Source organism: Tetrahymena thermophila, assembly GCF_000189635.1.
Source record: "Tetrahymena thermophila SB210 genomic scaffold scf_8254815, whole genome shotgun sequence".
Classification (NCBI taxonomy): domain Eukaryota; phylum Ciliophora; class Oligohymenophorea; order Hymenostomatida; family Tetrahymenidae; genus Tetrahymena; species Tetrahymena thermophila.
The window spans coordinates 62639-87352 of NW_002476571.1; the positions used below are offsets into that span (position 1 = coordinate 62639).

At 24.4% G+C, this 24714-nt stretch overlaps 5 protein-coding genes across 5 annotated transcripts; all 5 read right to left on the bottom strand. All coding sequences in view use genetic code 6, as the record gives it.

Moving 5' to 3' along the window:
* Positions 1-340: 340 nt before the first annotated feature.
* TTHERM_00197810 (CPSF A subunit region protein) lies at positions 341-4883 on the bottom strand (the record flags this gene model as incomplete). The annotated part of the gene is made up of 5 exons (XM_001006962.2): positions 341-520; positions 589-846; positions 1510-2471; positions 2619-3584; positions 3800-4883. 5 exons carry the CDS (start codon positions 4881-4883, stop codon positions 341-343), a joined length of 3450 nt encoding a protein of 1149 aa, XP_001006962.2.
* Positions 4884-6284: 1401 nt separating this feature from the next.
* Positions 6285-11324, bottom strand: TTHERM_00197820 (two component regulator propeller family protein; the record flags this gene model as incomplete). Its single annotated transcript, XM_001006963.1, has 1 exon — positions 6285-11324. The coding sequence occupies one exon, from the start codon at positions 11322-11324 to the stop codon at positions 6285-6287; it is 5040 nt and encodes a 1679-aa protein (XP_001006963.1).
* Positions 11325-12177: 853 nt separating this feature from the next.
* TTHERM_00197830 (kinase domain protein) lies at positions 12178-17214 on the bottom strand (the record flags this gene model as incomplete). Its single annotated transcript, XM_001006964.2, has 1 exon — positions 12178-17214. One exon carries the CDS (start codon positions 17212-17214, stop codon positions 12178-12180), a length of 5037 nt encoding a protein of 1678 aa, XP_001006964.2.
* Positions 17215-19179: 1965 nt separating this feature from the next.
* On the bottom strand, positions 19180-20877 carry TTHERM_00197840 (hypothetical protein; the record flags this gene model as incomplete). The annotated part of the gene is made up of 1 exon (XM_001006965.1): positions 19180-20877. The coding sequence occupies one exon, from the start codon at positions 20875-20877 to the stop codon at positions 19180-19182; it is 1698 nt and encodes a 565-aa protein (XP_001006965.1).
* A 1323-nt stretch (positions 20878-22200) lies between these two features.
* On the bottom strand, positions 22201-23196 carry TTHERM_00197850 (arrestin; the record flags this gene model as incomplete). The annotated part of the gene is made up of 1 exon (XM_001006966.3): positions 22201-23196. The coding sequence occupies one exon, from the start codon at positions 23194-23196 to the stop codon at positions 22201-22203; it is 996 nt and encodes a 331-aa protein (XP_001006966.1).
* Positions 23197-24714: the final 1518 nt, after the last annotated feature.

Sequence of the window (24714 nt, forward strand, 5' to 3'; positions counted from 1 at the left end):
GAAAAGTAATCAATTTAATTTGTTTGTAAAAATTTTAATAAATTACTTAAATCAATTTAACGCTTTATGAAAAATCTTTATCTAAATTTTTTAAAGGTAGATAGAATAATCTTCACTTTGCATTATTTTTATATTTCTTCTTGAATTGATTTATATTAAATAAATAAATAAATTGATCTTGATTTAAATGAATAATTAAATTAAATAATATATTTAAAATGGAGAGAAATTGAATACTATTCATTAATATGTTTACTACAAAATAAATATTATAAATTTTAGAATGAATTTACTAATTTATTTTGATAAATTTATTTTAGAGATTTTGAAACAAGAAAAATCAGAATATTAATAAGTCTAAATTTTCGATTAGTTATTCCATTTCTGCTATTGAGGGTTTTGGCATTGCTGACATTCCATCTAAAACTTAAACAAGCTCTGATTGGCTCATTTTTAAAACTTTGAAAATGATTTCTCCATCAATGAAGTTACTTTTATCTGATTTGCTCTATGGAATATTCTAATTAAATTTATTAACAAATTATTGATAAAAATTATTTTAAAATTAAAATAAAAATGAGTATTTACTCTTATAGATTTCCATTTATTGTAGTCAAATTTAAGAGGACATTTAAATTTTTGCAAAATAGATTCTTGTAAATCTTGTAACACTGTGTAAGCTTATTCATTCAAAGACATTATAACTCCAATCCAACCTTTTTGAGTACCATAAATAACTTAATCTAATCCTTCAGTTGTAATATATTTATCTTTCACATCTTTAGTGTTCACCTTTCTTCTTAAAGAAGTTATTACTATATCACCATTATTTATTGCTGATAAAACCTTAGTTTATAATAGTATTTATAATTAATTATTGAGATTTTAAAAAAGAATTCATTAAAATAAAAAATAAAATTTAAATATTTAAAATCAGTTTTTAGCAATTATTAAATACTAGTTCAACTTATTTCTTAAACTTTGTTACAAAATTGTTAATTTATTCAATCAAGCCTTAATAAAAATTCCTTTAATTTATTTTTACAAGAATAAATCTTTTTAATCATATTCTTTTTAAAAATGATTAAAATAAAGTAAGCACAAATTCTATTAGTCTATCTGTAATAACTTTGATTGCTCTTATTATTTAATTACTAATTCTTTTCATTTATTTCATCTGCAATTATAATAACTACTAGATTTAATTTGATTAAATCCAAAATATTTATAAAGCAATAAATTGATAATAAATTCAATCTTTGAATTTATATAAAAGATGAATTTTTTTATTTATTAAAAATTGTTTATTTTATAATATACAAGAAAAGCTCTTTAGAAATATGAAAATAATCATAGCTTGTGTATTGCTTTAAAATAGTATGATGGATGCTTTTCTTAATTTTTATTGTAAAAAAATTGATTTTTAAAGATAGTTTTCTTTTATTCATTTTATTTGAAAATTTAATTGATTTTTGATAATGAATTTAATAAAAATAATTATTTTTTTACCAGCAATTTCATCCTTTCGAAATCGTTTTCTGCAAAATCATTCTAACGGAAAATCACAATATTAGTGTTTGAATCAGACAAAACTATGTTTTCGTCTCCTAGGAACTTAGCATGGGTAGAAAAGACTGGGAAGGGAGACTTGGCAGCAAGCATAACTTTTTTGTTTTATTCTTAAAATAGCTAAATACCTTAAGTTCTATCAGCAATCAAAATCTAATTTCTTTTGTTGCAATCCAAAGAAAGGGCAGTTATGTTTAGGTTTGATTATGAGACTATTTCTTATAAGAATTTATGTTGGGTATTCTATTTTAAAATTGAGTATTCTTGAGCGCTTGTGTAAGGCATTTAGTAAATTTTAAAGTTTTCATGTCCTAATATAATTGCTATGGAGTTTTCACTATATTTTTAAATTTGCATAACAGGAATCTTAAATGCTAATTTATCTACTTAAATCATTTTGTTTTCATTATCCACTAAGTAAACTTAAAGGAATCCTTCATAAGTTTAATTTTACTCTTGCTTTCCTCCGATGAAGAAATAATCTCCTACTACCAATAAAGAGTAAATGCATGTGTTATTAAATTTAAGTTATTATAGTAAATCTTAATTTTTAATTGAGTGAAGTAAAATATTAGAGCAAACAACATCATCTTACTCATTTTCTACTATGCTAATGGAAATACTCATATTTCTAATTACGTCAACCAATTCAGTTTAGCATCTGAATTCGTTTTGTTCTTTGACATCCTTACCAAAACTATAAATATGGAATTTTTAACTAACTTCAATTCCACCAATCGATAAACAATTCTTTTTTGCCATTATTAAGTAAGGAACTCCATTAATTTCGATTTCATCTATTTGATTAACATCCTAAATATTAAAGTAAGTCTTTTGGTATCTTTAGTAAGATTCATCCACTTTTCTCAATGACAAAATGCTGACTTCATTTGAAATACAAGCTTTTTATGTTTTAAAATACATTTTAAATGCATTAAAAAAATTGATTTCTTTTTATGACTAAAAAAATTATTGGGATTTAATTTTTAGATTAAATTTTGGTTTGATTTAAAAAAAGCTAAGTAATAAAAAAAGAATTAAAGTTTTACATATACAAGCAGGAGTGCTTGATTAACAGTAAGACGAGAATAGTCGAAGCTATCTAAATTTTACTGGTTTGTATCCTATAACCATATTTTTTTAATTGTTAGAAGTAACGATGTTATTTTGATCATCAGTTGAATAGTAGACTAAGCTGATAATACCATCACTATATCCAATTAACAATTTATTTTCTTCATGGAAGATTAAACTGCGAACTACTTTTTAAGTAGGAATATCTATTTGATGGGTTTTTGTTGGATCACTTGCATTGATGAGGATAATATACGATTAGAACCATAATGCTACAGCGATGTAATTTCCATAGGAATTAATTGCACTATAGGAGTATCTTGAATTATAAGAAAAGGTTTCTACTTGACTAATTTAATTATTAAGAAAATTGAAAGCTTGCAAGTTATTAGTAGAGTCAGCTGTAATTAAAATATTTTTATTGATTGTGCTTAAAATTATTCTTTTATTTGAGATAGCTATTTCTGAAAGTATATTTGCTCTAGTCAAGTCAATTAATTTAATGGATTAAGCAGATACTAAACATACTAGCTTTTGAGATTCAGAGCTACTTTCTAAAGCGAAAACATTCAATAAACCACAATTAATATTCATAACAACGTTAAATGAGCCTTTTTTATCATCTAATTTCAAGATTAAAGTCTAAAAATCAAAACTTACGACAATAAATACGCTATGGACGACTAGCATTTCTCTAATTGGAGAATTGAATTTGATTTCTCCCTTTTAAATTAAGCTCATTCCCTTTTAGAAAATATTCATCGATTGCTCCTTTCTTGGACTTGATATTATCAATCTTTAATTAAAGTCACTCTCTAGCAATTTCATATTATATATTGATGATAAATTAGAAAGTTTTAGCTTAACTTCAAGATGACCTTCCAAATTCTTAATAAACTTATCATGTACTTTTATCACTTTGCAGTCGTCATCAACAGATGCTATTTATATTTAAAATTTTTATTAATTAAATTCAATTTATTTTAAATATCAAATATTGAGAAAACATATTGAAAAAATATCAAATAAAATATTTCTATTTTTGTGAAAATCTACGAAAAGAAGTCAGTGAATATTATTTTATATTCAAGTTTTATTTTATCAAATAAAAATATCATAAATATTTTAAATTTAATAATATTATTATAAAATTTACTAATGAAAATGTGTTATTCTGGCAATTAAATTATGCTTGTTGGAGGAGATATTCTACCTAGATATTTAATATCTATAGATCTAGAAGAAGCTAAAATATTAACTAAGTAAAGTGATGATTGGAAAGCTGCATCTTAAGTGGCTATGAAGTATGTAGTATCTTTTACATGTGAATGACAAATCACTTCATCAGGAAATGGTGTTGTGAACTCAATTGTGCTTTTATCATTGTAAGAATAGTAAAATATTTTGTAATCACTAAACAAAATTAATCCTTGTTAAGTGAAAAGTTAGAGAGCATATACTTATTAGCTCTCTGTTTCATGAACAAGACAGTGTCTTTTGTTTGCAGAGAGTTTATATTAATCATTATCTATTTATTCGATTTCTAATTGAGAATAAGCAAATCTCGATTCTCTTTGATAGCTGTAGTAAACTCCAATCAAGTGTTGATTTTAATTTTGCTTTTGCTCGATAGCAACTATATTATAAATCTTCTCCATAATTGCTTACTTTTTAACTTAAGACTATGCGACAAGCTTAATTTCTCCTTCTAGCTCCTTGAAAACTATAAGATTGATGTTTTTATAATATGCATAAATACCAATTATGCAATTTGACTCAGATTTATTTATTTTCAATTGAGAAATAAAAACTTGAGAGACATCTGAAATTTTTTCTTAATCTAGATTCTAAACAACGCCTTGCTCTAAAACTTGAACTTCTCCTTTGATATTAATCCTGAAAAATCTATATTGGAGATCATCACTGATAATGAAAATGATATCGCTTTTTTAACTATCTGAGGATTTAATAACTGCTACTTTTAAAATATTGCAATAAACTTGCACTTCAGCGATATTTTCTAAGAAACCTTTGCTAATGCTATTTTATCTCCATAACTCAATGGTGTTTTGCTTATAAAGAATGAGCACGTTGACTAAATTATTGTTTTACTCTGACTCTATCTCCATGCTTGCATTGTCTTTTTTATTGCTGGTAAAATTATTTGCTATCCTTGCCTCTAAAGCTGGGCCGATGCTATATGATTTGTAAATATTATGAATAAAATTGTAGGAATTCATGGCTTCTTGTAATTAATCTCTCCTGACAATATTTTGTGAATTTGTAAGCAAATTTTATAGCTTTAAATCTACTAAATTACAACTTAATTTTAAATTATTTGTTAAAATAAATCTTAGTTAATTGTTTTGTAATAAAAAAGAATATCCTACCTATATTTTATCTTGTAAATCAATTTTTAAATAAATACAAGAGAACCAAACTGATGTTAAAACCAAAAAGGAATTTATTAATTAAATATTAAGATTACTAATTTTATTTGGATTTCTTAGAAATTAAATTATCTATGAATGTTCTTTATATTCTATCATAATTTATCGCGCCCTTTTCTAACCCCATTCATCTAATCTTATTAAATTTACATTTCAGTCTGCAATTTGTACAGACATAAATTTTTTCTCTAAATATTCTATCTATCTAATCACAATTCTAGAATCCTACTTACTTAACTATTAAAAAATATCTAACAATTCAAATCTTATTTCTAGCTTATCTTCAATTCAATTTTTCATCATTTGTAAGATGACAATACTAATTAACGCCAATTCAAATAGTAAAAAATAATTTTCTTTAGAGAATCTTGAATTAAATTTTAAAAATAAAATAAAATTAATATTACTATGAATTAATATTTTCTATTATGCAATAAAAATTAATTAATTCTAATTTTGGGAATATACATATAAATTCATTTTCTTAAACAAAATTTTTAATTTTAAATATTTTTATATTAAGAAAGATATATTTATATATAAATAATTAAGGCAATAAATCATAATTAAAAGCAATCTAAGATGGCATTTTTTTGTTGGACTCAATTCAACCTAAATGAAATATCGCCATCTGTACCTATTCAGTTGGTGATATATTAATTACAGGATTAGCAATATATATTAATATTTTAGAAACTACTTGCTTACTTTGTGTAGATTGTTTTTTACATGTGAATATTTGGTGTTGATTTGGTCCACCTCAATGATCCTAATCATAGAAGTAAATTAGTCCAGCAACATATCAAAAATGTAAGTTTTGAATATTAAATAAAAAACTGACCAAATATTTATCTTGATCCCTACCAAATAGAAAGTATTTGAGTAGACATACAAAAATTAATTATTAAAAAAAAATTACAAAACAGTTAAAGAATTGAATTACCACATTCAAAAATAATGGAATTCACTACTCCTGATACATTAAAACGTTTAAATAAGGGATAGTACAATAATTTCTATGGGGGGATAGTATCTCTCATAATTGTGGTTGAATTTTAAGATTTTAATATATTTTATTAAAAAGTTAAATTAATTTTTTATATAGATTTGACTTTTCCAAATAAACATTTGAATATGATTATGCTCATACAATACAGAGATGAAGATAAAAAAACATATAACTACAAAAATTCATTCATTTAGATTCATTTCTTGTATATTATCTAATTCTTTAAGAATCTTTTCTTTTTAATGGATATCTGGTGTTCCTATCAATTGTGTAGGTAAATTATCAATTTGAGGACTATTCGCAAAGTTAGATTATCTCAAAGGTTTATTCTCATAATGTTCTCCTGCACTTAAAATACTTTAAAATTAATTTAAATTCACTCCTAAACCATTTTAGGTATTTTGCTACTCATAAAATTTATTATTACTTATCAAGAGCTAAGATTTTTCTTCGTTTTATACAGATTCTTATCTAAATTTAGAGTTCCTTTACATAGATGCAACTCTACTTTTTTAATAGTTTTCTTCAGTATCCTAAACCCTTAGTGTAAATGAACGATAGATAAACCCTTACAATCCATAAAATCTTATCAATATTTCTTCGACATCTTATTATTAAGGAGTTCCTTAAAGAATAATTACACCGCTCTGCATAATTAACTCTAACCAATTAGGAAATTACATGTTTTCTTTAGGCCCATATGGGTCGTATTCCATATTCAAGAATTTCATTATTGGAAAGCAAGTACCTCCAGGAGCATATTTAAACGATTCTACAGATTTTAATTAGTTTGGTTTTATATAGAGGGATTCTCCTTATGATGGAAACAGAGAAGAGGGAGGATTCAGATTTATACCCAGTACATCTGCCTTGAGAACTAGCTTTAAAAGGTGTGGATTTATTCCTTTAGAAGATATAGATTCAAAACTTTCTAATTTAGAGTTTAAAAGTTCAAGATACATTAAAACGGGAGCAATATTAGTTTTATTTAGTGATATCTTTGGAAAGGCTATAATTTATCCATTTATATCTAATTGATCTTCTGATACTATGTTCACAAATTATTTATACCAGTCATTTGATGAATGCAAAAAGCAGTTCTTTTTACCATAATATTTGATATACTCTGATACTAAATGACTCTTTTTATCTAGAGAAATGAAATAGCGAGCTAATAGAAGTTTGATGCATTTGTAAAGACTGGATTGTTTGTTATTAAGTTCTTCTTTATAAGCTTTGGCTTCAAGTTTCTTACCACTAATCTTAAATGTAACATTATATTGAAGCATATCTTCAATAACTTGTTACATGTTGATCTTTCCTTCTTAGTTCAGATATTACTTTTCTACTATTGAATTTCTAAAGTTATTTTTACTCATCATTATTTTATCTTTGAACTAGTTAGTTATATCATTTCTATCTGTATTGAAGGCAAAATTATTCTTTTGAATCTATTGGTGATTATCATCGTTGTTTTTATTATTGGTTATTTCAATGTCTTAAATGTTTTACTCTTATTCTTAGATTTTCAAAGCTTTTTTCTACTGTTATTCCTCTTCTTCTTTCAGAACTTGATCATTTTCTATATCGTCAATTTTCAATGTGTTCATTTTTGCAATCTTACCAAGATTTATTTATTTGCTAATACCATTCTTCTCTTTGTAAATAATTTGTATCAGATTTTCAATCATTTCCTTTGCTTGATTCAAATCCTATGAAATCAAAGGGATTTTTAAAATAAATTTTTAATTTACAATTGCATTTATTTTAGTGTATCTATTTTTGTATTTAAAAAATGCATTGTAAAATATATTTCTGTATTTATACATACCCAAAGCTCCAATTAATGGTCCTAAAATTTATGATATCCATTATATTACAAATAAAACTGGTAACTTGTTAATTTAAATCACAAAAGTATCTGAAACATTTGAGTAACCATCATCACCAACTAACTTAATAGTTACAGAAGTCTTAAAAGATGACTAAGGAGGAGTACCATAAAACTTCTAACTTTCAGCATAATAAGAAATCCAATGAGATGTATCAAGGATCACAAATTAATCTCCTTAAAGTATGTAAGCAGTGTAGGTAACTTAGCCTACATCAAGTGATTAAAAAGTGGTTTAATCAAAATTGAAAAGAAATGATGTTAGAATCGCTATTTCACCATTTGAATAATCTTGATTAAATTAGTCTTAAAGAATATATTAAGGATTTAATTAAACAGGACTTTTTTCTTTTAAAAAAGCAATTTCTGTAAGCAAAAGATCATATTGCAAATCATAATTAATGTCATCAGATATAGTTACTTAGGCTTTAATCTATCCATAGGAAAATCCTGGCATAGCGTAAAGTACAAGAATGTTAGCAAGATAGCCATTAACATTTTCGACTAAACCTGATATTTCAATTATATTTTTATCGCTATTTACTGATAGATTAACTCCTATTTGATTTTCATAAATAAATTTTCCACTAAATTTAGGGACAATAAGTTATACTGAAACTTTTTTAGCAACAGTTTGAATGTAGGTTAGATTATCTGCAGGCTTTTGAGTGTAGATCAGAGATGTTTTGAAAAATAGGTAAATAGGAGAATATTATATCGAGTTGAGTAAAGTTTATTTGATCATCGTGCTAATGCATTAGTTGAAGCTTGTACTCAAACTAGGAAAGACTGTAATTACCTATGTAGAAGTAAAGCTAAGATTAGGATTTACAACATTAGAATCGTTTATGTAACCATTAGACAAAATATAATTAAAAATGTCATCGTTTTATGCTTAAGAAGTAGGACAAGACACATTGTTGTAATTAAAATCTGCTTGGTAAAGCGGATTTAGGGTTTTCAAAATAATTGTATTTACTAGAGGTTAGCTTATGTTTTATTCATCTATCGCTTCTTTTACCACTTGAATATTAATTGAATAAGCTTCAGGATCATAGGTCATCCAAGTAGGAATAGGATTCATTATTTGTTGTTGATAATGCCATATGCTATCGACAATCAAATCTAAAGGTTAATAAAGAAAGACTATATCAAGTTAAATATCCATTCCAACGGTGAATACATCTTCTACGTCCATCTTTTTATAGATGAAATCCTAAATAATTGATGAATATTCTAATACCTACTAAACTTCAACATGCATCTAAACTGGACTGATTGTTGGCAAAGTAAGAACTCCAATATTGTTGTTTATGAAAAGATACGAGTTATCTTCGAATGCACAAGTACTCATACCATTTTAATTTTCATAATAATACTCTGAAACTATGAAGGGGTTTTTTATGTCAGAAATGTCAACTAAGGTAACCATACCCTATTCAAGAGTAGAAACAAGCAGCAATTTCTCATTATTTAAAAAGGTTACATCATTACTCCATCCAAGAATTTCAACATGAGATATAATATCAATTTAAGGCATTTTATCAAAACTGACAATGAAAATTCCTTAAAGACCATCAACAAAAAATCCATAGTTGAGCGATATAGTAGATTAAAATAAATTCTCAGCTCCTAAAGAATCAATATAATTTACTTATTAGATATTGTTTAGATTTCTAATATCCAAAACAAAATACCCATATCCTCTACTTGCTCCTACCAAATACTTAAAATCCCCAGTAAACATCACTCCAGTGCAACTTCCTTTCATGGTGTCAGTAAATTGCCAAACTGTTTTTATAGAGAATGATCCAATAGTAGTTATATCCATAAAAATAACTGAATTTCCTAGAGCACCAGCCAGTAAGTTAACAGTTTCGTCATAGTCAGCATCAACAATATAGTTATCTGTATCATAAGCTACCATTTAAATTACAGTAGCACCAGATCCTAATGTTATGATGTCGTTTGTAGCATAGACAGCGAAGACATTAACATCATCTATAATAGGAAGTACAATATATTGAAAGCCTCTCAAAAAGACAACAATATCTATATTAGCTAGTGAATTAGGAGGCTTAAATTGTTTAACTTTAAGCTTCATATCTTCTGGTACTGAGGCATCAAAAATCCACAAGCCATCATCATCAAATGAGCCATAGTATATTTTATTTGCGTCATCAATTACACATCTCCAATAGAAGTATGTACTGGACCAATCATAGGAAGTAACTAAGTGCTTGTTAAATAAATTTAAATATTAGTCACTTAAATTTGGAGTCGTCTTTGGAAATATTTAGACACTTTAACCATTTGCATAAAATAAATAAGATTCGTCCTAAGAGAGTTTAATTGACTTACCTTGGTAAGCAACTTAAATAACCTCATATAAAGCAGGCTTTGTTTTATCTGTAATGTCTACAACATAAATACCCTATGAAAGGACACCTAAGAATAAGATATTATTATCACCAGATAGACAAAGGGAGTATGGAGAAGGAAGCGTAATATCTGTAGGCCACCATGTGACAGAATAGGTCGCAGACTTGTAAACTCCTCCTGAATTAGTTATTTGAGTGAAGTCTCCAATGCTAACTCCCTTTTTGTTATCAATATTAATGATATATTTCAAATCGCTTGTTAGGTTGATCGCATATGATCCAAATGTGGCTCCTAGAAAAGCTCCGGCTAGAAAGAAAGAAACAGTGCCATCTTAGTTGTAGGTAACTTTGTAGATTGCTAATCCTTGAAATCCTTAACAAACAAATAACCATTAATCATCTTATGAAAGTAAACCACTTTAAATTTGAGAAGAGCGCCAAGTAACAGTCCCAGCAAAAGTAGGATTTTTCTTATTAGAGACATTGACAGCTCTGATCTATCCAGTTGATTAGAAAATGAAGACAACAGTCTCCGCTTTATTAATTACCATATCTACATTCAGAATTTAGACTGAATCTTAAGCTATCTATTAAAATTAACTTCTACTAGTATAATCAAAGATAGTTAGCTTACTATTAAACGGTAGAAAAACATATTTTGCGTCTTAAGTCATAGTAAATCCATCTAAGTATTCATCACTTCTAAATGTGCTTATAACTTGATAGTTTTTTTGAGGATCTAATACTTTTACTCCTGAATCACCGGCTGCAACAAAGACAAGATTAGCTTAATAAGCAATTTTGATGTTGTTATACATGCCTTAAGGTTCAGAAACAGGTATTATATAGTCATACTAAGATGAATAAACCCAAGCTTTAGGAGATTAAGCTTTTAATATTTAACTAAAGCTAATAGCATAAATAAAAATAGAAAGAACTAAATTCTTCATACTTTTTACTTAATTTGATTTAAATGATGATTTATTATTTTCTTTACAATTTTTGATATAAATTTAAATTTATAGTTTCTCTTTTCTAATAATAAACTAAGCTTTGATTGGTTTTGCTTTTAATTAAACTTAAATATATAATGATGAATTTAAAATAAGGATTATTTTAATGAAATAGAAATAAATTTTTTCCTTTGAGCATTTTTTGGAGTTTTATAAACTTAACATCAAAAATAATCAATAAATTTTGTAACATAAGAAAACTTATATAATTTATTGACTTCTTTATTTATTCAGATTACGTATTATCTTAACTATTTTTTTAAATATTGACTAAAAAAGTAAAATAATCAAAATTTATTAATTCAAATTTTCTTTTAACTAAAATAATAGTACAGTTCAACAAATTTTGTTATGTTTCTTCAATGTTTTTGATTTATTTCAATATTTATTTTTTTTACTTGCAATAAAAATAGTTCTAATAATTAATAATATTTAAATATAGATAGGTTAATTAAAAAGCTTTTTTTAGAATAAGAAAATATATTTTTTAAATAATGAATAATAATTAAAAAGTTTTTATATATTGTAGTTCCTCATAAATTAAAACTTTTTTAAGGGTTGGTTTTTAAAAATGAAAACTCCAAAAATCTGTAAATTGTAACAAAAATCATAATAATATGTATATTGTAAATAAAAAAGAATTTTAATACATAATTTATTTTAAATAATATCATGAAAATTTATTTTATTTAATATGTAAAATTAATTTTTAATTTATATTTATTTTATTCAAATATAATTATGCTAAAACAGAGATGAAAATAAAAAACACAAACTACACTACAAAAATTCATTAATTTAAATTAATTTAATCTATACAATCTTATTCTTTAAGAATATCTTCTTTGTAATTGATATCTGGTGTTCCTATACATTCTGTAGGTAAGTTATCAATTTGAGGACTATTTTCAAAGTTTTATTACAAATCTTTTTTCTCATGATTTTCTACTGTATTGAAAATACTTTGAAATTGATTTACACTCAATCCAAAGTCATTTTAGGTATTTTGCTACTCATAGAATTTATCATTAACTATCAAGAGCTAAGAATTGTCTTTATTTTATACATGCTCTTATTTAAATTTAGAATCCCTTAACTTAAATGCAAATTTACTTTTTTAATAGTTTTCTTCAGTATCTTTAACTCTTAGTGTAAAAGAACGATAGATAAACCCTTACAATCCATAAAATCTTATCAATATTTCTTCAGCATCTTATTACTAAGGAGTTCCTTAAAGAATAATTACTTTGCTTTGCATAATTAACTCTAACCAATTAGGAAATTGCATGTTTTCTTTTGGTCCATATGGGTCGTATTCCATATTAAAGAATTTAATAATTGGAAAGCAAGTACCCCCAGGAGCATATTTAAAAGATTCAACAGATTTTAATTAGCTTGGTTTTATATAGAGGGATTCTCCTTATGATGGAAACAGCGAAGAGGGAGGATTCAAATTTATACCTAGAGCATCTGCCTTCAGAACTAGCTTTACGAGGTATGGATTTATTCCTTTAGAAGTTATAAATTCAAAACTTTCTAATTTAGAGCTTAAAAGTTCAAGCTGCATTAAAACTGGAGCAATTTTATTTTAATTTATCAATATTTTTGGAAAGGCTATAATTTACCCATTTTTATCTAACTGATCTTCTGATACAATGTCCACAAATTATTTATACCAGTCGTTTGATGAATATAAAAAGCAGTTCTATTTACCATAATATTTGATATACTCTGATACTAAATGACTCTTTTTATCTAGAGATATAAAATAGCGAGCTAATAAAAGTTTGATGCATTTGTAAAGACTGGATTATTTGTTATAAAGTTCTTCTTTATAAGCTTTGGCTTCAAGTTTCTTACCACTAATCTTAAATGTAACATTATATAGAAGCATATCTTAAATAACTTATTACATGTTGATCTTTCCTTCTTAGTTTAGGTATTACTTTTCTATTTTTGAATTTCTAAAGTTATTTTTACTTGCCATTATTTTATCTTTGAACTAGTTAGTTATATCATTTCTATCTGTATTAAAGGCAAAATTATTCTTTTAAATCGAATGGTTATTATCACCATTATTTTTATTATTGGTAATTTCAATTTCTGAACTGTTTTATATCTTCAAAGCTTTTTTCTACAGTTTTTCTTCTTCTTTTTTTAGAGCATGATCATTTTCAATATCGCCAATTTTCAATGTGTTCAATCTAGCAATTTTACCTAGATTTATTTACTTTTTAATACCATTCTTCTCTTTGTATATAATTTGTATCAGATTTTCAATCATTTCTTTAGCTTGATTTAAATCCTATGAAATCAAAGGGATTTTTAAAATAAATTTTTAATTTACGACAGTATTTATTTTAGTATATCTATTTTTGTATTTAAAAAATGAATTATAAAATATATTTCTGTATTTATACAGGCCGAAAACTCCAATTATTGGTCCTAAAATTTATGATATCCATTACATTACTAATAAAACTGGTAACTTGTTAATTTTAATCACAAAAGTATCTGAAATTTTTTAGTAGCCATCATCACCAACTAACTTAATAGTTACAGAAGTCTTAAATGATGACTAAGGAGGAGTTCCATAAAACTTCTAACTTTCAGCATTATAAGAAATCCAATGAGATGCATCAAGAACCAGAAATTAATCTCCTTAAAGTATGTAAGCAATATAGGTAACTTAGCCTACATCAAATGATTAAAAAGTTGTTTAAACAAAATTGAAAAGAAATGATGTAAGAATTTCTATTTCACCATTTGAATAATTTTGATTAAATTAATCTTAAAGAATATATTAAGGATTTAATTAAACAGGACTTTTTTCTTTTAAAAAAGGAATTTATGGAAGCAAAAGATCATATTGCAAATCATAATTAATATCATCGGATATTATTAGTTAGGCTTAAATCTATCCATAGGAAAATCCTGGCATAGCGTAAAGTATAAGCTTGTTAGCAAGATAGCCATTAACATTTTCAACTAAACCTGATATTTCAATTATATTTTTATCACTGTTTACTGTTAGATTAACTCCTATTTAATTTTGATAAATAAATTTCCCACTAAATTTTGGGACTATGAGTTATACTGAAACTTTTTTAGCAACTGTTTGAATGTAGGTTAGCTTATCTGCAGGCTTTTAAGTGTAAATTAGGGATGTTTTGAAAAATAGGAAAATGGGAGAGTATTATATTGAGTTTAGTAAAGTTTTTTTGATCATTGTGCTAATACATTAGTTAAAACTTTCACTTAAATTAGGAAATATTGTAATTTCCTCCGTAGAAGTAAAGCTAAGATTAGGATTTACCACACTATTATTGTTTATGTAACCATGAGACAAAACATATTTAAAAATGTCTTCATTTTATGTTTAAGAAGTAGGACAAGACGCGTTGTTGTAATTAAAATCTGTTTGGTATAGCGGATTCAGGGTCTTCAAAATAATTGTATTTACTAGAGGTTAGTTTATATTTTTTTCATCTATCGCTTCTTTTACCACTTGGATATTAATTGAATATGCTTCAGGATCATAGTTCATCCAAATAGGAATAAGATCGATTTATTGTTTTTGATAATGCCATATGCTATCAACAATCAAATCTAATGGTTAATAAAGAAAGATTATATCAAGTTAAATATTCATTCCAACAGTGAATACATCTTTTATATCCATCTTTTAAAAGATGAAATCCTAAACAATCGATGAATATTCTAATACCTACTAAACTTCAACATGCATCTATACTGGACTGATTGTTGGCAAAGTAAGTACTCCAATATTGTTGTTGATGAAAATATACGAGTTATCTTAGAATGCACAAGTACTCATACCGTTTTAGTTTTCATAATTATACTCTGAAACTATGAAAGGGTGATTTATGTCAGAAATGTCAACCATGGTAACCATCCCCTGTTCAAGAGTAGAAACAAGTAGCAATTTTTCATTATTTAAAAATGTTATGTCATTACTCCACCCAAGAATTTCAACTCTTGAAATAATATCTATTTAAGGCATTTTATCAAAACTAGCTATGAAAATTCCTTAAAGACCATCAACAAAAAATCCATAGTTGGGAGATATTTTATATTTAAATACATTCTCAGCTCCTAAAGAATCAATATAATTTACTAATTAGATGTTGCTTAGACTTCTGATATCCAAAACAAAATAGCCATAACCTCTGCTTGCTCCTATCAAATACTTAAAATCGCCTGAAAACATAACTCCTGTGCAACTTCCTTTCATTTTGTTAGTAAATTTCCAAACAGTTTTTATAGAGAATGATCCAATAGTAGCTATATCCATAAAAATAACTGAATTCCCTAGAGCACCAACCAGTAAGTTTACAATTTCATCATAATCTGCATCAACTATATAGTTATCTGTATCATAAGCTACCATTTAAATTGCGTTAGCGCCAGATCCTAATGTTATGATATCGTTTGTTGCATAGACAGCGAATACATTAACATTATCTATAACAGGAAGCACAATATATTGAAAGCCTCTTAAAAAGACAACAATATCAATATTAGCTAATGAATTAGGAGGCTTAAATTGTTTAACTTTTAGGACCATATCTTCGGGTAGTGAGGCATCAAAGATCCACAAGCCATCATCATCAAACGAGCCATAGTACATTTTATTGGTGTCATCAATTACACATCTCCAATAGAAGTATGTGCTGGACCAATCATAGGAAGTAACTAAGTGCTTGTTAAATAAATTTAAATATTAGTCACTTAAATTTGGAGTGGTCTTAGGAAATATTTATACACTTTAGCCATTTGCATAAAATAAATTAGACTCATCTTAAGAGAGTTTAATTGACTTACCTTGGTAAGCAACTTAAATAACCTCATATAAAACAGGTTTTGTTTTATCTGTAATATCTACTACATAAATACCCTATGAAAGAACACCTAAGAATAAGAAATTATTATCACCAGATAGACAAAGGGAGTATGGAGAAGGAAGTGTAATATCTGTAGGCCACCAAGTGACAGTATAGGTCGCAGACTTATAAACTCCTCCTGAATTAGTTATTTGAGTGAAGTCTCCAATGCTAACTCCCTTTTTGTTATCAATATTAATAATATATTTTAAATCACTAGTGAGGTTGATCGCATATGATCCAAATGTGGCTCCTAGAAAAGCTCCGGCTAGAAAGAAAGAAACAGTGCCATCTTAGTTGTAGGTAATTTTGTAGATTGCTAATCCTTGAAATCCTTAACAAACAAATAACCATTAATCATCTTATGAAAGTAAACCACTTTAAATTTGAGAAGAGCGCCAAGTAACAGTCCCAGCAAAAGTAGGATTTTTCTTATTAGAGACATTGACAGCTCTGATCTATCCAGTTGATTAGAAAATGAAAACAACAGTCTCTGCTTTATTGATTACCATATCTACATTGAGAATTTAGACTGAATCTTAAGCAATCTATTAAAATTAACTTCTACTAGTATAATCAAAGATAGTTAGCTTACTATTTAAAGGTAGAAAAACATATTTTGCATCTTAAGTAATAGTAAATCCTTCTAAGTACTCATCACTTCTAAGTGTGCTTATAACTTAGTAGCTTTTTTTAGGATCTAAGACTTTTACTCCTGAATTACCAGCTGCAACAAAGATAAGATTAGCTTATTAAGCGATTTTGATATTGTTATAAATATCTTAAGGTTCAGAAATAGGTATTATATAGTCATACTAAGATGAATAAACCCAAGTATTTGGAGATTAAACCTTTGATGTTGATATTGATAGGGAGTTAAAGTAAAAAACATAAATAAAAATAGAAAGAACTAAATTCTTCATAGTTTTTACTTAATTTTATATAAATAATCACTTATTAGTTTCTTTACAACTTTTGATATAAATTTAAATTAAGTTTCCTCTTTTGTAAGAATAAACTAAGTTTTAATTGGTTCTGCTTTTAAATAACATAAAATTGTGATTGTTGAATTCAAAATGAGGTTTATTTTAATAAATTAGAAAATATTTTTTTCATATGAGTTTTTTGAAGTTTAACAAACTTAATTTACAAAAATACTTATATAATTTATAGACTGCTTTATTTATTTAAATTATAAATTAACTTACCTATTTTTTTAATAAAGCATTTTAATTTGAAAGTCAATAAATTTTATGATTTTAACAGATATATAAATTAAAAATTATTAAATCGATGAAATTATTTATTTAAAAATCATAATTTTAATGATTTAAATTTTTTAAAACAAAAATCATATGTATTGTAAAAATTTTTCAATTTTTTTGTTAAATTGGTTCTCAAAAAAATTTTTACTCAATTTATATATCAAATAATTGATAAAAATATTTTCAAAATAATTTTTTTTCTATTTAAATAAATTACTTAAGACTTAATTCATTTTTAATTCTAACAGCTAATTTTTATTAATAAAATTTAAGTTTAAATTCTTCATTTATTTATAAATATCTTGATAAGGTTTTAATATCTCTTTTAAGGGAACTTCCATATCTTCAATTTTTTTATATTGAATAAAATAAATTTTTTGTTCCTAAAGAAAATCAAAGTTTTATTATTTTATTATTTTATATAAAATACTAGCAAATTCCTTTATTTAATTTAATTGGAATTAGAGGACAACTATTCTTATACCTATAATGTTCTCAGAACCTATTTTTTTATTATATTAAAATATTTTTTCTATTCTTATAAAAGATGACTAATACCTAATTAAAAATTTATTATTTATCATTCGTATATCTTGAAACAAAGTTCTGTATTATTACAAATTTTTTTTCTAATCAATCAAATTTTTATTACTATTCACAAATTTTATTAAATCAACCTTTTTTTGATAAAAAATTAAAATGACTTGCTTTTATTAATTTTTTAATTTTTTGTTCATTATTAATTAATATAATTTATTAAAAAGGAACAAAAAAGTCATAATGATATTTTGAAGGTTAAGCAATTTTAATAAATAATTCAGTAATCTACTAAATTAATAGCAACTATGATAATACTAATAGTAGTTTAAATAATGTTTGATACAATAAAATAAAGTGTATTTTTTGCATGAAATAAATAGAACTGATGGTAAATTATATTTAAATTGGTATTTAAAATAAAAATTGCATGTAATTAAAAATAAAAAATTATATTATACAATTTCAAGTTTTATTTACTAAGCATACTTTTAATATATTTGTTTGCTAATTAAAAAAGTTAATAAAAATAATACCAATAATAAACTAAAAAAAGTATTTAATCACTATTAATATCATAGTTTTAGAATTCCGTAATATTTTAAATACATTATTAAGAGTTTATTGAATAAATTATCTAACCCAAATAAAATAATAGAATCAAATATATTCTTATTAAAATATTTCAAAAATTTATAGTTAGTAAATTAAAACTAATAAAAGCTAATTGAAATAACATATAATTCAGTTTCTGTTAGATAAAATGTATTTATTTACAAAAATTTTTTTTATTATTTATATTTTGTTTGAAAGAGATTTAAAGTTTAATAAAAAATAATCTTGCTTGAAAATATATTTTAAGTATAAAATTTACAGTTATTATCTTAAAATATTATGTGAAATTTTTCATTTTTTTCTGTATACTTTATATTCTCACAAAAAAATAAAGGTCCGATTATATTATCATCAAAAATTTTTATATATTTATAGAAAAATATAATTAACATCTTAGCAGTCTAAAAGATAGAGAGGGAGAGGATAAGGTTAATAAATGAGGATTCACCTTATTCAATTTAGCTGATTTACTCAAAATTTTATAAACTCATCAGTTTCTTCAAGATACTCTACAGAAATAGTTTAATCAGACTGATAACTACCAAACCCAAATTAATAAGATGGACTTGTATCAAAACGCCCGGAATATTAAATCACATTCTTATATGATGGGTAATCTGAAATTTAAAAGAGTTATTTTTCTATATTTACTCTTATCTCCAAATACTATGGAATATTATCTTTCTTTATTTATTATCCTCTTATCAAATTGATATTATTAGAACTAATTGTGCTTATATATATAATAGTATTAGAGTAACTACCAATTTCATAATTAGCATAGCCATTTTTGATTAATCCAAATTTAAAATCTCCAGAATTTTTGTAAGTATGAATTTTCAAAAGAATAACATATGTTTTTTCTTTTTTCATTTAAATATCAAAATAAACTTATCCATAATTTGAAATGGTTACAGTTTCATTTTAAATTGTAGGTCTTGTTCCATAGTTTGAAGCAATAATAGCAAACTCTAATTTTTATTTATTTTTAATATTGACTAACATATTAAATAATGTTTAAAGATGCCATAAAACTGTATTTTGTTGTAAATAGGTTACTGCACAGAACACCTTGTCTTTTTAGCAATCTTTTTGGTAAATATTTTCGATTTACTTTATGACTTAAGTGAATTCTTCTGATTCCATTTTTTTAATAGAATTTTTGAAATTTTAACCAGTGTATTTTTAATTGAAACTTATAAGTAAATTTTCTAGTTTTTGAATTAAATTATTTTTTTATTATTAATCATTTACTTTATCAAATACATTTTATTCTTTAGCTTTTAATTAATTCAAGATATCTTATGCATCTGAAAAAACATCTGAATCAGTTTATTTTTCAAATAAACTCTTTTTATTTCTATATTCAATAATTTGATTTTGTTCGAATATCAATTGCTAAAGTTTGCTACTTTGGTTAATTTAATATAAAGTCTATTTAGCTATCAAAGAGTTATAGTCTGAAGTATCGTTTTCCTTTATAATCTTGTTATAGTTGGGTATTATCGATCTCAGATCTTCACTTTCGAAAAAATCAATATTTAATAAAAGTAAATTAATAGCATTGCTAATTTCATGTGGTTATTAAAAGACTTTTTTCTCAAAAATTTCTGCCTACTTCCTTCTCTATTCTAGATATTGTAGATTTTAAACCTTAGTTTCTTCAATTTCATTTTAAAGTTAAGTAAACGATTAATCAGAATATGTTCCATTTTAGAAAATTTCATGGAGTTTTTCTCTCTAAAAGAATTTATTATAGTTTTATATTTGTTACTCCAACTCATCGTATAGATCATTAAAAATATCTAAAGTTTTTTTCTATTGCTTTTCGATAGATACAATAATAGAGCTTTAGAGTTGCTTGAAATAGCTTGTAATTTTTTACTCCATTTCACTTCTACATTCAGATATATCATGATGTAAGTGGTCTATTAAATCAGGACTAATATTTTTTGGCCAATTTTAAATTGGCAATTTTTGATTATTTTCCTGAATTTCTTTAATATAAAGAAAGTCATTCACATTTTAAGAAAATCTACCTTTTAATAAGCACAAAGAGCACATAAATTTCTATGGTTAGTTAATCTCCATGCAAGCGTATTAAATTTATCTATTGTTGTGATATTTACAATAGCTTTCTTGAGATTCAATAACAGATAACTGCTCCATTTTTTTTATAAATATATTTTTTATATCTTTTTTAATTTAATTAAATATTTCAAAATAAAGAAGATACTCTAAAGTATTAATAGTGAGCAAACCCAAATAAATATTATTTAGACAAAATAAAAAATTATAAAAGAGATATTTTTTAAAAAAAAGATATATTAAGTTAGGTTTCCAAGAAGAAGAGTTATGACGGTGTATTAATAAAAGAACATCTAGAAATTTATGTGGACAAAAATAAACCAAGAATATAATTTTTAGTATTAATAAAAGATTTATGAAAATCTTTTTTTTTGAGATAAAAGACTTTTATTTAAATATTAAGAATATTTTACAAAGATATAAACTTAATTTGAGAAATTAAAAGCAAAATAAACTTTCTAATTAATTTTCTGATAATAAATAGGTATTAAAACATTGTTTTATATTAATTATCACTAAAAAAACAAAATATTTTTTATATTAAAGTAGATAAATAAGCTATAAAGAAGAATGGAGCAGAAAAAAAGAAAGGTTTATCGTAGAAGTAATATGAAAGTTTGAAAATCTTTTAAGAAAAATTAACAATTTAAAGTTTTTGTTTAGATTAAAAAATAAATATGTCTAAATAGCATAATTAATTGATAATCAAGATAAGAAATAGTGAATACACTAATTTTATAGTTAATTAGTTAATTTAAGACAAAGAAAATAAATTATTGCATTTAAGATTTTATAATATTTTATTTATTAAAATATTTTGTTATTTGAAAATAAAAGATGATGATATTAGTCAAATCAGTTAAGAAATTTGTTTAAGGTTAGTTAATAAATATATTAAGATTTAAAGATATTTAGATTATGTTATTTAGAGTAACTTTTTAATCAATTTTAATTATTATTTTATTAAAATAATCAACTAGTTAATGACATCAAGATAATTTATTTATTTATTCTTAATTTAAATTATCTTGTCTGTCTATTTTTATTTTGTAGTTGACTTTGCCTTCTTGCTAATTTATTTTTTTATTTGATCGATTTACTAGAGACTTGATTAAGAGTTCTTTTCAAATTTTTGTGAGTAATTAATTTTGTTTAAGATTATGTTTTTTTTATAAATAAACTGTTCACCAAATTAAGCAAATACTTATCATTTTTACCAAATAACTCTATTATTTTTGTTAGTTATTATTAAATTTTAATGGTTCAGTAGGTAACTAACTAACTATTAAGGAGATTTTTGAAATGAGAAGTAATTAATTATTTTATTCTATATTATACAATATTCAGTAAAAGCAGATAAGTAAGCTCGCAAGAGATTTTTAGTTTCAGGATTAAAAAAAGTCTTCAATTAAATCTCCTATCATTTTTACCGATGATGAGTATTGGTACCTATCTTGAAGTGCTCACTTCAGAGCAGAAGGCTCCATTATAAAGAAAGGTAAATTACAAGAAGTATCTGCATGAAAATGCTCCTCCGTTGTAACTAGGAAGTATTAGTTTGGGATCATCAGGGATTTTAAAGTGGATTCCAACATTTTCTTTCACAGATTTTGGAGGAACTATTTGTATTAAATTTATATCAGAAATAGTCAACTTCTTTTGCTTGTTTTCTCTTCCACCTGATTCAGGTTTAATAAAATTTTGCTCACGAATTAGCTTAACGTTTACACTCTTTAAAGGCTTTGATCCTTTGTTTTCAAATGATAACTGTATAGGAATAGTCTCTCCTGGATTAAATTCACTTCTTTTAATGAAAACCCTTTATTAATAAAGACCATAATTTCCATAGAAATTCTTTAAAACTTCACTAAATGTATCGTTGATAGGCTGATTATTTGCAGCAGATCCTATTTTCATAATATTCAAACCCTCCATGTCTAAAATATTTTTATCTTTAATTTCAAGTTGGCTAACCATCATGTACATTAAGGTGAATTTTAATTTCTCTTCTTGGTCAGTAGTAATAGTTTCTCCGTTTCTAACTTAGCTGCTTTACATTCTTTCGTTTACCTTATCAAGATAGTAAGAAGGTTGCAAAACATTTGGCAGTTAGTAAGAGAATTAGAAATTATGACTTCCTCTGGTCAACTTCTTTTAAATTTAAATCATTTGAGCTATTCTATCAATTACAGTGTATGGCTTTTAGATATTACCCTTATAGATCATTTACTCAGTAGCTTTGAATTTGATTGTAATTGCATCGCAGTAAGTATCTTAAGTTAAAACCAAAACAACATTAGCTTGAACAGTCTCTCCTGGAAGAAACTCTGCTTTATTGAAATAGAGTTTTAAATTTCCAATTGAAACAGCGTTTTCGCTTTTAGTTGAATTTCCTCCCATGTTTAGATTTATCGAGTGAGTAATATAATAAGTAAGTAAGTACCTTTTTCAATATGTTTTTTTGTTTAAAATGCCTACTTTATTTACTCTTCTATATATTTAGTTGACTTTTTAATAATTTTTTTAATTGTATTTTTAATTATCTATAGTATTTTAGCTTTATGAATTTATTATTTTTTTTAATGTTTTTAAAGTCTATAGACTCTTTTATTAGATTATTTATACCGAAAGTGATCTTTTGATTGTGCTCCCTTTAATTTAAACAATCAGTCAGTCACTCAATCAATCAAACTAATCCTGAAAATTGTTTGAGCTTTTGAGCACTTACTTATCCAATTAAATTTGATTAAAAATAAATAAATAAATATTTTTTTGTTATTTTGGAATTAATAATTTGCAAAGAATAAATAATTAGATGCTAAACATATAAAATAAAATAGTTGATTTCTATTTGAAATATTTTTGATTGTAGAAATCAATTTTTAATCTTATGTAAAACTGGTGTTTTATCTATTTTACAACTCTATTTTAATTATGGTGTATTTTATATTTGATTAAATAGTTTTTTTCTTATTACTACTGAGTTCTATATTTTTTCTAATAAGCGCAGTTAATAAACTAAATTAATTATCCAAAAAATATTAAATAAATTAATTAATTTATTATTTGAAAGGAATGTTAAAATGCAAACAAACAAAAAGAAAGAAAGAAGCCAAATTCTGATTTTGATTGAATTTTAATTTTTCTATTTCATTGTATTTAAAATTTTACAAGAAATTATCGTATTCCTTTTATGGATTACTTTTCCAATCTAATTTTCCTTTCAAATATTGTGAATTTCATTTCACCCAATTAAAAATCAAAGACTAGATTTTAAAAACATATTCTTGAAGTCAATGTCGTTCTGTATTATATTATCAATTTTTAATTAATAAAGAGATAGAGTGATCTATATTGATAATAGAACTATTTCATTAAGTCTCCTTGCAAAACAAAACATATTCATTTAGACATTCTTATTAATTATTCTTATTAATTATTAAATTTAGATAATATTTTGACCTTTTTTATATTAATTACAATTTCATTAGAATCTTTTATATGCAAGTATTATTTTTTTATTTTTATATTTGTTCTATACTATTTATATCACTGATATAAAGTATTTTTTTTGAACTTTTCAAATATATAAATTTATGAAATATTTATATCCTATATTTTTATAGTAATTATTTTTACTTTAGATGTTAATTTTCATGTTTAAGTGAGCAAACCCTCATTTTTTTTACTATTTTTATGTAAATTATCTAAAAATGACTGAATAAAATACTTAATTTTGGAATCAAAACTCAATTAACTATGTTTTCTTTTCATTTTTATTTTTTTTAATTCTTATGTATTGGCTACTTACATTAAAATATATTTAAATGGATTCATGTGTTAATTATGATATGTTAAAGGTATTCACTTTACAGAAATTATTAATTAAGCTTAAATAATAGCACTTTACTACTAAGA